At 35.6% G+C, this 14,783-nt stretch overlaps 1 protein-coding gene and 1 long non-coding RNA gene across 2 annotated transcripts; one reads left to right on the forward strand and one right to left on the reverse strand.

The window, feature by feature from the left end:
* Nucleotides 1–244: 244 nt before the first annotated feature.
* On the forward strand, nt 245–10,489 carry LOC109078708 (adhesion G-protein coupled receptor G2). Its single transcript, XM_042773440.1, has 12 exons — nt 245–773; nt 3,471–3,651; nt 3,729–3,891; nt 3,962–4,102; nt 4,281–4,394; nt 4,476–4,512; nt 4,602–4,702; nt 5,773–5,894; nt 8,590–8,855; nt 9,283–9,373; nt 9,454–9,737; nt 9,961–10,489. Exons 2-12 carry the CDS (start codon nt 3,587–3,589, stop codon nt 10,095–10,097), a joined length of 1,521 nt encoding a protein of 506 aa, XP_042629374.1. The 5' UTR covers nt 245–773; nt 3,471–3,586; the 3' UTR covers nt 10,098–10,489.
* LOC122148118 lies at nt 3,775–14,396 on the reverse strand. The gene is made up of 3 exons (XR_006162089.1): nt 14,230–14,396; nt 5,742–5,889; nt 3,775–3,898 (listed from the first exon to the last, which is right to left on the reverse strand). It is a non-coding gene; the product is annotated as an uncharacterized LOC122148118 (long non-coding RNA).
* Between the last annotated feature and the right edge of the window lie 387 nt (nt 14,397–14,783).

Below are 14,783 nucleotides of genomic sequence, written 5' to 3' on the forward strand. Positions count from 1 at the left end.
TTGGGCATTTTAACATGGGGAGTCTATGGGACTGACTCTCTTATGCAGCCAGCCTCTAGCGGCCAGTCGATGAATTACAGTTTTAGTTAGTTCCTTGTTGGCTTCACAAGAGAGAGCGAGGTTGCCGCTCGGTCAGCACACTCTCAATGGTTCCTCTGTAGAATGTGGTGAGGATGGGTGGAGGGAGACTTGCTCTTTTCAGCCAGCGGAGAAAGTGTAGCCACTGTTGTGCCTTCTTGGAGAGTGACATGGTGTTGGTGGTCCAGGTGAGATCCTCTTTGATGTGTTTCTATCAGCTATTTTCTCAAACTTCCAGTGACATCAAAGCGTCTTGCATCCAGACTCAAGTTAATAACCAAACTAAAACCTACCACCTGCAAAATAGGCAAGCACACAATTTACGAGTATCTTCCGTGGAAAATAAATGAATGGCAGAGCAGATGACATTAAATAACATTAAATTAACATCCAGGGAAGACAATTAGTTCACATTTTATTTTTGGGGGCTGAAGATTGATGGACAACGGATAGTGTTGTGCTGATTTTCACAAAGTCAACACTGATTACAAAGCAGTTTTCTGTGCTATTATAAGCATGCAAACATTTAGTGCAAAGCAGCAGATGTTTTGTTGCTTTGACTTCATATACTGTATGATTTGAGAATTATGTTGCATTATGTGTTCTCATGGTCTCTTGAGATTGTACAGGAATCTGTGCTGTTGATCTTGGAGTGACATGTAAGAATGCTACATACAAACCCTCTACATGCAAAGGTAAGTCTGTGTTTTAAGATTTATGCTCAACTAAGGCCTCAGTAAACTAGGTTAGATTACAATAATTTGACAATTAAAATTTCCCTCAAAGATAATAGTGCATTGTTTGATGCAAGTTAAATATAAGAACGTTATTCAGTTTTTATTTTCAGCACCTGTGAAATATTACTCTGTGTATTCCAGCTCTTGCTTATGATTTTGTTCCTGCATGTTCCCGCTTCATGTATAATGAAAATTCCATTTGTTTTTGTTTTTTTTATTTTATTTTTATTTTTTTTATTGACCATAGTATAGGTAAATAAATACAACTATGCTTATCTCTGTTGTAGGACTAACTATATGTTAATAACTGGACCATGTCAATAATGCATATGTGAATTGTGATAAACATTAGGGATGTCACAATTCTCAATATAATATTGAACATTTTGGTACGACATCCACGGTTCAATATGCGCTTGTGAACTGCAGTTTTTTTGTTATGCGTTTAAGTTCCGAACGTTTTATTTTTCTTTGAATTGTCTGTTTGTGTGTCCATGAGTCTACACGCAGAGATGAGGAAACGCCTCCTCGCTTAAAACATGCATTTAAAAAAGCATCAGACGACAAACATCTTCCCTTGTAATGAGAAGTGTTTTTTAACATGTTGTCCAACAAAAGAGAACATTATAACATGTTTTTACTCCACAACATCAGTCGAATATTTGAAATATTATTTGATGTTGAAATATTATTTAATATTTGAAATAACTTCCTTTGGTGATCTGATGTGGCTTCTTATCACAGAATGAGAAAGAAAATAATTCTATACTGTAATAAAGGCTATGTCAATTAGCAGTGCATTATAAATATATTTAATTATTATGAAAATACCCGAGATGGCTTGAAGAACACCGATAACCCACATATTGCTGCAGTCAAGCATTTATTGTCTTGTGTTTCTATCTTCCTTTTATTCAGCTACAGCAGTATCTGGATGATTTTGTCCATATTAGCGACTTTGTCTGGAAGGTCATTAGTTCTATTACTTCTGTGATGCATATGTGGGGTTTCTGCAGGAGGGCGCCCTCCGGCTTACAGTATGAATGAAATAGACATTACATGTTTATAGTGTCAATAATTGCTAATCCATCCTATTTTGGATAAAATAGGAAAAAGAATATTTCTCCCAAAAGAAATTTGAAGTAGACATATGATAATCCATGTGTTTCTTCTGTGTGCATAAGGGTACAGGTGCTTTTTTAAAAAATGTTTTAAAAATCTAATTTTAAATTGCAAATTGCAAATTGCAAAAAAAAAAAAGAAAAAACAACACTCTAATGTGCAAAGCCATCAGAACTGAACCAAACTGAAAACTGTGGTTAAAAAAAAAAACGAGGTATGTATTGAACCGTGGCCTAACTGTATTGCTGCATCCCTAATAAACATGCATAGGCATGGGCCGATTACCGGTTTCAAGGTATACCATGATTTGAAAATTTCACGGTTTCAAAACCACTAATATTTTCCATTATACCGTTATTGCGGTATGCGCTGGTTTCCATTCACCTCAATGACTGAAAGAGTAGGAATCCCTCAGACTGAGTGCAGTGTAGAGAGTAACACTGACCCCTCCTCCTCCTGTTGGTGCGAGCGAGCGGTCAGTCACATGTGTGTAGCATGGCACGTTCAGCGTTCCTTTCCATCTCGTGCACAGCCGCGTCCGCACAGCTTTCAAAAGTATACTCAACCGCAGATGAGCACGGACGGATGAGCTCGACATATGCGCAGGTCCGCGAGCCCTCTTGATGACAAAAATAACGTAATGCAGACGATACATAGACGGCTGAAATATACTTTGACCTTTACGCGATCGGTAACCGCCGTTTTTTGCCTCATTCCAACTCTCTGTTCTAGACTTGCACAAACTACGTTGCAATGCAATTCTTTTCCAAAATGTCATTTATATGAAAGTATGAAGTCTGTTATCACCCATTGCCCAGCGACCAGAGACGCTGAAGAGAGACGCACAGAGAAAAATACTGTAGCAGGCAGATCACTCACTGTTCATGATGCACAATCTATTGGAAGAAAATCCTCAATATTGATTTGGGGGCTTATATGAATGTGTTTCTGAGGGGAGCTGACTGTCTTCTGAAAAGTTTACGTAGTATAATCTCACAAAGCTTGTCAGAACATTCTGTTTTTGCTTCAAATTGGGTTATTATTAAATCAAATTATGTGTATGAATATTATTATATAACTAAATGATATGAAATGATATGTATATGAATTATATAACTATAATTAGATAACTAATTACAGATTTAGGTTAAATAAAGATGTAAGTCTTTAATTTTTTATTTTTAGAAAACAAATCAAAGAAAAAAATTAACTAATTCTACTGTTTCTAATATTCTGTATGTTGCTTATAAACAAAATATATTGTGTCCAGCAGGAAAGATCTTTTTTTTTTACCCAGTCATTTAAAAATAACACATTTCAGAGCTGTAACAACAATACCGTGATACCGCATAACCGTGATATTTTTGATTAAGGTTATCATACCGTCAAAATTTCACACCGGCCCATGCCTAAACATGCATCAATAAAACATCACAATGAGGAGATCACAGTGTTTCTAGGTTTATAAATATGCAATTTTTAATATTTGAGACATTAATAAAATACATCCCTGATTTATTCTGTGTGCTAAAGAGAAAAGAAGTGGATACATTCTGCGTTTAAAAGATCAGGGGAAGTGTGTGACCTGCAATGTACCATCTACACCTTGTAGTCGAGGGAACAAAACTGCCTGTATCAAACAACCTGAGATGAAACTCCCTACACTTAAAATTGAAAAAGACAGCAATGGATTTATTGATCCCACAAAAGCATCGTAAGTGTGCAGTTACCAGTGTTTTTTTAAATGAAATCTTTATTAAAGAATACCAAGTGATTAAATACATTTTGCAGAGAAGCCTTGGACAAAACTGAATCCCTGGTCATGGAGATGAAAAAAGACAGTAAACACAGTGCTTCGATTGTCACGGGGGATGTTACTGGTGTTATCCAAAGACAAGCCGAGAACACAGACACTGAAGACTTTTGCTGCTCTTCAGAACAGGATGTGATGAATGTAGGGCCTGTGAAGCATTAAAGGTATTAAAACAAGTCCATTATTACAATGCTAATTCTTATTTTTACAGATTCTTGACTGTCAAAGTGCCCTTGACACAGATTCTCCCTGGTCTGTAATGATTCCCAGTGAAGCTTTTGATAAAGCACATCTGGAAAGCAACAAAAGTGCTTTCGTTGTAATTTTGCAGTTCAAAAATATGAGAAATACGGTACTGTATTCTATGTTGTTGTTGTTTTTTTTTTTTTTTTTTTCTTTGTTTTTTACTTTTAACTGTTGTTGAATGGAAAGACTCTAAAAATCTTAAAATCAACTTTTGGACAAATGTTTCTTGATCTGTTGTATTTATATTACATTTATATTTGATTGCTTTATGGTTTCTGATTTAGAATGAAACTAATATCTACACTGTTTTGAACAATGAGACTTATGGAATAACGATGGGGACCAAGATCTCCAACCTTACAGACAATATTGAGATGTCCATTAAACAGAAAAATATGGTAATGAAGGTTTTGTTTCAAAACTTATTTTTACATACATTCACTGTGAAAGCAAAATAAAAATCAAATGTGTTCTTACAGGTTGGTAAGGCATCCTGCGTTTCTTGGGATGGCATAGGTACGTTCATTTATGACTTTACTGATCAGTTTCAACCAAAAAACCCAGTTTATTTTATAAAATTATAATTTGCTCTCTTTTCTTTGAAGGAGAAGTTAACTGGACGACGTCTGGCTGTGAGACAGAAATTGATAGCAACAACACCATAAAGTGCTCCTGCTCACATCTGACGTTCTTTGCCGTGCTGATGGTGAGAAGCTTCTCAGAGTAGGGCCGTCACGATTATGAAATTTGGCTGATGAGTAATTGTCTAAGAAATAATTGTGATTATGGTGATTGTCTGTTTTAGGGCATTGACTATTATGATTATTATGGCAATTAATTGTCTGTTTATGGCTTTGTCATACATTTTTTATGCACATTGTTCATTAAATAATTGTTACAAAGGATAGTGATTAATTGAATGCTCTGTAAGTTGTTACTTTGCACCCTTAAATACTGAATTATTTATATATATATATATATATATATATATATATATATATATGAAATTGGAGGCAACCACTGCATTTCAATCACGATACTTATAGATGAAGCATGAGCAGTTTTTGATTTAAAATAGATTTTATAATTCCAAAAAACATCTGCATGAAACAAAAACAGCAGAGAATGCAAATTTACTCTCTGACAGCAGGTGGCGCTTATGGAACAGCAGCGATACAGCGTTTCTTTGGTTACCGCAAGCAGCACTGCGCTACTTTAATATGCATTATACAGTGGTAAGAGGGACAAAGTAACATCAAAACATTTCTGAAAACAGTCATTACCCTTCAAATATACATTCATATAAACCTCCACCCCAGCATTTATATTTTTCTTCTAATATTTTGAGAATTGTGAACAGTGAGCTTTAGTAAACTTTTCAGTGAAGTGTTGCTTGTACTCAATCAGTCATTTCAGGTTTAATTTGTCGATGTTGGCAAATGACCAATAGCGCTGCTCCATATACTAAGAAGTAGGCATTCTTGTGGCTGTTAAAGGAGCACAATAATCGCGGTTGTCTGAAATGACCGCGGTTAAATGAAGTAACCGCGATTAGACAGTTATTTCATTATCGTGACAGGCCTATCTCAGAGAAGAAGAACTTAAGCTTTCATAATTTGTTTCATTTAAAGATCACATTGAATCAATATTGGAGTCTTTTAGTCTCCATCGATATGCTAGTGAATGCATAAAAGATAACAAAAGAAACTTTTAAAAATTGCTAAGATCTTATACTTGCTAAAAACCTGTTTCGTCCTGTTTTCTTTGATCCTTCAGTCTCCGCCAGATGTAAACAGCACAGTGCCGGATCTGGAAACATTGACTTTTATCACTTCTATCGGCTGCGGCATCTCCATGTTTTTCCTGGCTGTTGCTTTATTCATGCATTTCCTGCTACGGTAGAATATCTTAAATTACTACATAGTGCTGTTATTTCAGGATTAGTTTTTGTTGCAAAGTTTATGTTTGTATGTTTTAATAGGAAAGGCAAATCAAATCAGGCCACGAAGATCTTGATGAACATGTTTGTGGCTTTATCTCTACTGAATGTCTCGTTTTTGTCAAACGAGAGCGTCGCTAACACAGGAGACAACGCTGCGTGCGTCTTCATACACTCTAAAAACGGCTGGGTTGTTTTTTAACCCAAAATGCTGGGTTGAGTCTGTTGGGTCATTTTGTTGGGTTATTTTATTACTTTTTAAACACTTTTGGGTAGTTTCGATTTACCAGGTGTTGAGTTAAACCTGCTGGGTTGTAACGCTGGGTTGTTTCAGGCCAGCGCTGGGTTATTTAACGCGCCTTGACGATGTTTAAATCGCACCGGTAACTGTCATTTTGGAAGGACAAAGGGGCGAAGCCACTGGTTTCAACTGTTTTAAGGTAAGTTTATAAAATGTTTTCATTAATAATTGTTTTAAATTAGCAGAATTATAAAATTTTTCGCGGCAACAATATTGTTAAACTTCTACAAGCCATTAGTTAACTGTTATGTGAAATGACAAACAGTTTACTTCAAAAGGCTATTCTACATGTAACGTTACTCGCATAGTCGTGTTAAGGTAGCCTATGTAAGACGACAGATTAATACAGTTTTATTAAGTAGTATCAGACATTGACGGTGAAAAATGTGATCTGTGAAAATAGAGGAAAGTGTCGTTTCCTCTACCGAAAAGTGAATTGAACAATGTGAGTCAAGTGAATTAAAACAAGTGAGGAGTATTTCACTATGACTTTCACAGCTCTAATGTAAAACGCCTACAATTGTCCATATCAACATTTAAATCTGATACAAAGTAAGTAAAATGTCTCGGGTCCAATTGAACCGACGATCCAGATCAAATGAACCGGTTCATCAATTCTCGAACAAAGTGATTCCCGCCGGAAAGGGATCGACATCTCAGGGCCTCGAGTAAATAAGCTAACTTTACCTTTCAAAGCGCGCGCATGAATAACGTGTTACGTGAGGTGATTTGATGTGTGATTTATAATGTCTTTTTACGCACGTAAATTAAGGTTTTAAGTAATGTAATTCAAAATGTCATTTTTTTTTCCAAGTCAGAAAAGCACATGGATGCATTCGTGAGGGGAAAACTCGTCGAGTGGCAGTTACCCAGTCTTATCGAGACATTTAACGGCAAGTTCGTGTTTATTATACAATTTTACAGCTTTTACATACATGATTGTCTGGGTCTGTGATAATCAATTCAGCCTCACGTAACTTAAACACCGTTAGTTAAAACATTATTCTTCTCTTTTCTTTGAAGGAAAACTTAAATGGACAACATCCGGCTGTGAGACAAAAATCGACAACAACACCATAAAGTGCTCCTGCTCACATCTGACGTTCTTTGCAGTGCTGATGGTGAGAAGAATTTATGCTTTTTTAATGATTTATGATTTATGAGATTTTCACTCCAAGTCTACATGCTAGTGAACTCAAAAATCCTTGGTCAGGACACTACCACAATTTTTAATCTCAGAGTTTTTTCCTAGATGCATCTATAAAACAAAGACTTTCTAATGGGACAACAAAAAGTCTAGTTGAAAACTGTTTCTAGAAATAGAGCATTCCTCCCACAATAGAGTTGAGACAGTTCTCATTTCTTTTGAAGTATAACATGATGACATTGTGGAAATGACAGCAAAAAATCATCCAGCTGATCATATAAAATCAACGCATCTTGAAACAATAACCCAAACCCCTCAAAAAGCCAAATGAAACACCACCTCATCTGGAAACATTGACCTTAATTTCTTCTGTCGGCTGCGGCATCTCCATGTTTTTTCTGGCCATCGCTTTATTCATGCATTTCCTGCTACGGTAGAGTACCTTAAAAATGATCATACAGTTAGTGCTGTTTAGTAATTAATAATCATTATTACTACACTAACAAACAATTTTCACTTAGAAATTGCTGGTACATGTACAAAGAACACATTGAATTAAACTTGAATTTTTGATGACTGAAATGTGACCCTGGAGTCAAAAAACAGTCTTAAGTCTCTGGGGTATATTTGTAGCAATAGCCAAAAATACACTGTATGGGTCAAAATTATTGATTTTTCTTTTATGCCAAAAATTCATAAATAAATTAATCAAATACCATGAACAAATAATATAAATTTCAAATACCATAAAAAAAACATAAAAAAACAAAATTTTATAATAAAAATACACATCTCAAAAGGCTCCATTTGAACAACTTTAAAGATGATTTTCTCAATATTTAGATTTTTTTTGCACCCTCAGATTCTAGATTTTCAAATAGTGAAAAAAAAGTGACGTGACATACAGCCAAGTATGGTGACCCATACTCAGAATTCGTGCTCTGCATTTAACCCATCCGAAGTGCACACACACAGCAGTGAACACACAAACACACACACACACACACACACACACACACACAACACACACACACACACCACACACACACACACACACACACACACACACACACACACACACCAATAGTCCACAACTTCCCCAACAATAGTTGTAACAATAGTTGTATCTCAACCAAATATTGTCCTCCCAACAAACCATGTATTAAAGTTCAGGTTACAAAATCAGTTTTTTGTATGTTTTAATAGGAAAGCCAAATCAAATCAGGCCACGAAGATCTTGATGAACATGTTTGTGGCTTTGTCTCTACTGAATGTCTCGTTTTTATCAAACGAGAGCGTCGCTAACACAGGAGACAACGCTGCGTGCGTCTTCATAGCGCTGCTCCTGCATTACTCCATGCTGGCCTCATTCACCTGGTTCTTCATTCAAGCTCTTCATATGTACTTATGGCTCATCAGACAGAACGTCTCCATCACAAACTACATGAGGAAGATCACCGTGTTGGGCTGGGGTGAGTGCGAGCAACAACACATCTATTAAAAATAATTTAATCGTTGTGAGGTCTAGGTAGAGATGTTTGTGCACTTGAGCGAAAATTTTTAAAAACTGTCAGTTTTATGTGGTTGTGTCCTTTTAGGTTAAATTTTAAGCTGAACACTTATCATTGTATCAAGAGACTGGCTGTGTTTATTTATAAATCAGGTTATTTTGTTAATTTTAAAGTTAGTATCTTTGACTTTAGGCATTCGGAAACAAAGCTTTTGTCATTTTTTAGTTAAAGTATTTTTCAGTAACAAAAATTACTTATTCAATTTTTTATGAATTTTTTATTTAAATATTCTATTTTTCAGTAACAAAAATTACTTATTCATTTATTCATTAATTTTTTATGTTTAGTTTTTTTAACTATAATACCCCTCGTCTCTGTGTGTTTTCAGCGTTTCCCGCTCCAATAGTCATAGCTATCGTTTCTGTAGGAGGATATAAAGCAGTGATCCTAAACACAACGTCTGGAAAAATCACAAGAATGTAAGTTTCTCTGATGTCACACATTCATAAATTCATTGATGTTAACTGATTGTCTTTTTATTTCATTCTCTTTAATACAGGTGCTGGACTACAAATGTTTACATTCACTACATAGTGAACATCGGCTACTACGCTTTAGTTTTCATCTTCACCACAGGAATCCTCATCACTATCTTAACTAGGATTGTTCAAGCCAGAAAAATAAAAGCTGTTAACTGCAAGAGAAAGACGTTCAGAAAGCAGCTGATGATGGTGTTGAGTTTGTTCCTGCTCTTCGGTCTGACGTGGTCTGTGGCGTTCTTCAGTTATGGACCGATGCGCATTCCTTCATATTACATATTCACTGTGCTCAACTCATTACAGGGTGAGAAACAATCACATGCATCTTTACATTTGGTTTAGAAGAACACATGTTTCCTACAGACTTCAGCAAATTGTCTGAATTAAATATATCTGAATAAAATAACTTTAATTAATTTTTTATTATTTGTTAATTTAATAATTATTTCAATTATATATAAAAAAAAAACTTGATTATAATGGATTATAAAAGCAGTTTAAATATTTTCTCTGATCTATTTTTTCAGGGTTTTTCCTCTTCCTGTATTACTACCACATTCACAATGATGCCGCGGGTAGTTTCTCTGATGATCCAAGAAGCTCCGGCTCCACCACAACAATGGTTCAACCCAACATAAATGGTCTGGGAAATGTTTATAAGTAGCCTAATTAAGACAGAAAACCACCTCTTAGTTTCTAAGACAGCTGATAAGTTAACAGCAGACTGCCAGAATACTAGTAGTCATGCGTGTTTAATAATATTCTGTATGGTGATGGGAATATAATTTATAATGGGAACATAAGTGCGATCATTAGCTTTTAAGACATTTAAACAAAGTTAATTTAACATGTACATGAGCATTGTGACTGGAAGCTACAAGTCTCATATTGTTTTGTATCTGTGACTTTAGAGTAACTGTACTTGTAGTTATGAAATATAGATTGTTTGACTTATAAATGCTTAAACTGTGTAATGAACATTATTTTATTCAATATTAGATGTTGATGTACTAGGAGTAAAGATGTCAAATAAAAGGTTTTGGTTCAAATAATTCTAATGCAGTTTCCATCTAGAGTTTGTTTTAGATACATTTTTCTGACAGCTAAATAAAATCTAAAATCATTCAATAATATTATAATAACTGTGATATTGTTTCTTTTACAGTGCATTAAGATGATGATAACTATTTTCTCCATGCATTTGTGAATTAAATAATAATAAGGTTTTATTATTATTATTATTATTTTGTCTTTCTACATTTAAGTATATCAGTGGTAGGCTATGTATTTATTTGAAATATGCATTTATTGTAGCGTGACATGTTTGTGCACCAGCAGAGGGCGCTGTGAGGTCTCAGATTGCAGTGTGTAACTCATGAATGAGCTCGAGAAGAGGATGAGATCAGCGTGACGCATGTAGTTGCTATTACACCCAGCTAATGACTCAATACTTAGTTCTGGTTCACAGTGACTAATAAACCTCCCCAATCCAGCTGAATGAGCTGACTTCAGATTGACTGGCTTTAATGTTGTGGATGTGTTTTAATGGTCACTGAGGAATGTGAATAATAATGCTTCCAGTCAAACTTGCGCTGCTGATAAAGACGGCATTGAGCGAAGACGCATTAATTTGGTCAAAAGTGACATTGCAGACATTTATAATGTTGCAAATTATTTATATTTCAAATAAATGCTGTTCAAAATTTAACTAATGAGCAAATGCATTATAAAACCATATTCAAACTGTGTTTTTGCCTATAATGATTATTTATCGTTTAGAGCTGTCGGGACGGATTTGGCGGGAAACTGCATTCTTTCTTAACTCCTCCTTTAGTTTTTTTGAAAATTCAGTTTTCCATCACAGGAATAAATTACAGTTTTAAATATATTCAAGTAGAAATCAGTTATCTGAAATTGTAATAATATTTCACTATTTTTTATATATTTTTGGTCTAATAAATGCAGCCTTAGTGAGCAGGGGAGGCTTCTTTCAAAAACACAAACCGAGCCAAAGCCATATCCAGAGACCTCAAGACTAGAGGATGCAGGACTATTTTAATAATGTGACAATGCATTTCATCCTCAATCGGCCTATATTATATTCCATGTTTACTGGCAAAAAACAGGTGATGATTCTTAGTAAAGCACCAAGTCTTAGAACTTAAGTTTCGTGCCATTTTCAAACCCTGGTAATTATGAGTAAAAGACCACAGCGTCTGGTCAGAGATGTTTGTTTGCTCAGATGCTTGGACAAGATATGGAAGAACTCTCCCTGTGTGGCTTGAGTTCTTCTCCTCGAAATCATCTCGCTGAAGACAGGGAAAGACCAGGAAAAGGACTGCGGTCAGTGAGACTCTCAGAAATGTTTACATGGATCAGCTTTTCAGTCTGATGTGGCAGGAGTGGAATCATATCAGGAAATAGTTGGGAGAAGACGCTGTCTGTGGCATGTCTATTGAGCAACATGAGTTTTGTTTTGTTTGTTTTTTTTAATGTGAGACAGGATTCCTTCTAAGTGCTGCTGAAGGCCTCGGTTCGGTGTTGAGAGCTAAACAGGAATTTGGCGTAGTGACACGTACAGAATGAGCACTGTTTGTTTATCTGCAGATGATTAATATTATTACTGATGCCAAACCACAAGTGGGTAATTACTGCCATACATACACGTCTCTTTATTCTTTCGTCAAGAGCACAATGTGACTGATAAATAGCTGCAAGTCAAAGATTAAATCTACACTATGTCATTTTTTATCTAAATTAAGAAAATTTAAATAATAAGCAATCACAAAAACAAAACCAAAAACAAAAATATGCCATTAATAAAAATCAAAATAAAAACAAAATTCAAGATTTCACCATTTCTAAATCTCTAAATCACCACAAATCACAACCCATCTCAATCCCGACCTCCCGCAGTATGCTATCCGATCCAATCAGAATGCAGCGCACCTAAGTGGAGCGCGAGAACAGAACAGACCGGGCATATGCCTAACTCCAGGTTCACACACTCTGTCTGTGATGCTTATTTTTTCCGAGCCCATGTTAACGGATCAGAGCGTTCACACTGCACGTGGAAAAAATATGCGAAAGATGTGAACAGAAACGGTTAGAAATAGAAAGGTGCGAAAATAATTAATATCTAGTGCATGAGCATAGAGAGAGTTTTGAGTGCACAGGATGCAGTTTGAGCGCGAGGAGACACGTTTTAAGTGCGCGCACTCTCTCCAGGCGTGAGCACCGTGTATCTGAGGACGCCCGTCTGGTTTTGTGACAAAGCAAAAGAAATCTGCGTGCGAGCGGAGAGCTTCGCGCTCGCGCATTATTTTAATGTGCTTTCGCTGCTGCTTCTGCACCGCATACACATACTGCACTACGCCTACGCACTGCAAACGGAGGACGTGTGAACCTGTATAATGTATAACAAATCTATTTCAACACCTGAGGCACCGCTACAATGAGCTCTATGAACAATGCATGGCAACACCTTTACTTAGTGATTATTTTGACGTATGTCTGTTCTAGACACATGTTACAACTTTTTGATAAAGCTTAAATTGGTTTTCTTTTGGAAATATATTTCATATTCATAATGAATGCATTTATGACTGTAAAGCATGTCTGTGTGTGTCAAAATCGTGATTAAAATTGAAATCGCAAAATTGATCAAAGAAATCGCAATAGTTTTTTTTGTCCATATCGCACAGCCCTAATCCAAAACGTGTTTCTGCACTAAATCACAACTGCAAGGCTATAATACTCCTATAATATTTATTTTATAAAGCTGTCGGGACAGGTTTCCCGGGAAACTGCATACTTGTAAATAATAATAATAATAATAAAAAGAAGGGTAGGCAAATACTATAAATAAACAAGTGATGAGAGAAACGAATCTTTATGAAACTTTGAATCAACCGCAAAATGATTCACAGTTTCGAAGCGCTGGAAACGCCACGCGCTGGTCATAACGCTGTAACTGCAATAAACTCGTGCCAAACATGCATAAAATACCTTTTACAAACTAACTGCAAATGTTTTACTGAAAGTGTAATCTAATAAATGCAATTAACAAATCATATGATACCATTAAAGATGAAGTGTTTGTATAACATTTGTTATTTTATTTATTTGTATTGCTTGTTTTGGTTAAGAGAAGACTAACCACAACTCTATATTTTAGTTCAGAAATGTGTCATTAACATGTCTACAAATTTAGAAAACTGATCCAAGTTCAGGTAAAAACCATAGTACATGAGCTCACAAGCAGCGAACTGAAATTTCTAAAAACTACAAGCATTTACGACCCAACGAAGACTCGTTCATTGAAATCACGTGACTTCGGCAGTTTGATACACATTCAAATCACTGGATCAAAACAAATGAATCAAAAGGGTTCACTAAGCAGTGCTAAAAAAGCGCCCATAACTATTATAAGCAGTGGAAGATATCGTAGTAGCTTGAATTCAAAACAAATTAACCCCGAACCGAAAAGAGTTTATAAGTAGAAAGCGAAAACGTCCGCAATAAATCACAAATCAACATAGTTCGCGTAGAATCACATTTGACTAGTTCACAAATCAATGCGCATGTTTGTAACAATACCAATCTCTAAACCACTTACTACTTTGGTCAGCATACCTATAAATAGAATAGGTAGGTCCAAAATAACAGTTTCCACGATTTCTCCTTATCATATGAATATCAACCGTCTAATATGTCAGCCGCCAAACACTAATAACGTTATATATAAAACAATTAATTTCACAAGCCAAAACAACATTGGAATATAAGCAGCTTACCTTCTCATCAGACATATTTCTTCAATATATGTCGTTATTGAAATTCGCGCTGAAAAAAGCGATACCGTCACTGTAATGACAGCGGCACCGCACGCGCGATTCAAAAAATCAGATTAATCCGCGCACGAAGCCGAAGCACAACTCACGTAACGGCCAAAACAATCTTCCTCCGCGAGTCACTTGTAGAGTTTCGTTCTTTAATCGGCAAAAGCTGAAAAGTTAGCGTCACTTTCAGTAAATATTAAAATGCATTACACTTCAAACTGTTTATACAAGCACTTTTGCCTTTCCATTCCATGTAGATTTATTATCATTAGTATATAAATAGGCTATGACATACAATTTAACCAGCTCATATAACAATTTTTATATACAAAATAATTAAAATAACGACTTTAACAACTTTAATGAGCTTTATAACTTGACATTCAAACCCTCCAGAAAATCAACTGTAAGTGCTGCACTGTAAACATTACTGATTGTGGATAGCACAGAGACCCAGAGCTGAACAACTGCTTTATGTGCTTGTAAAGGTTGCTTCTTCAAGCATCATA

This window comes from Cyprinus carpio, chromosome A17 (genome assembly GCF_018340385.1).
Source record: "Cyprinus carpio isolate SPL01 chromosome A17, ASM1834038v1, whole genome shotgun sequence".
Classification (NCBI taxonomy): Eukaryota; Metazoa; Chordata; class Actinopteri; order Cypriniformes; family Cyprinidae; genus Cyprinus; species Cyprinus carpio.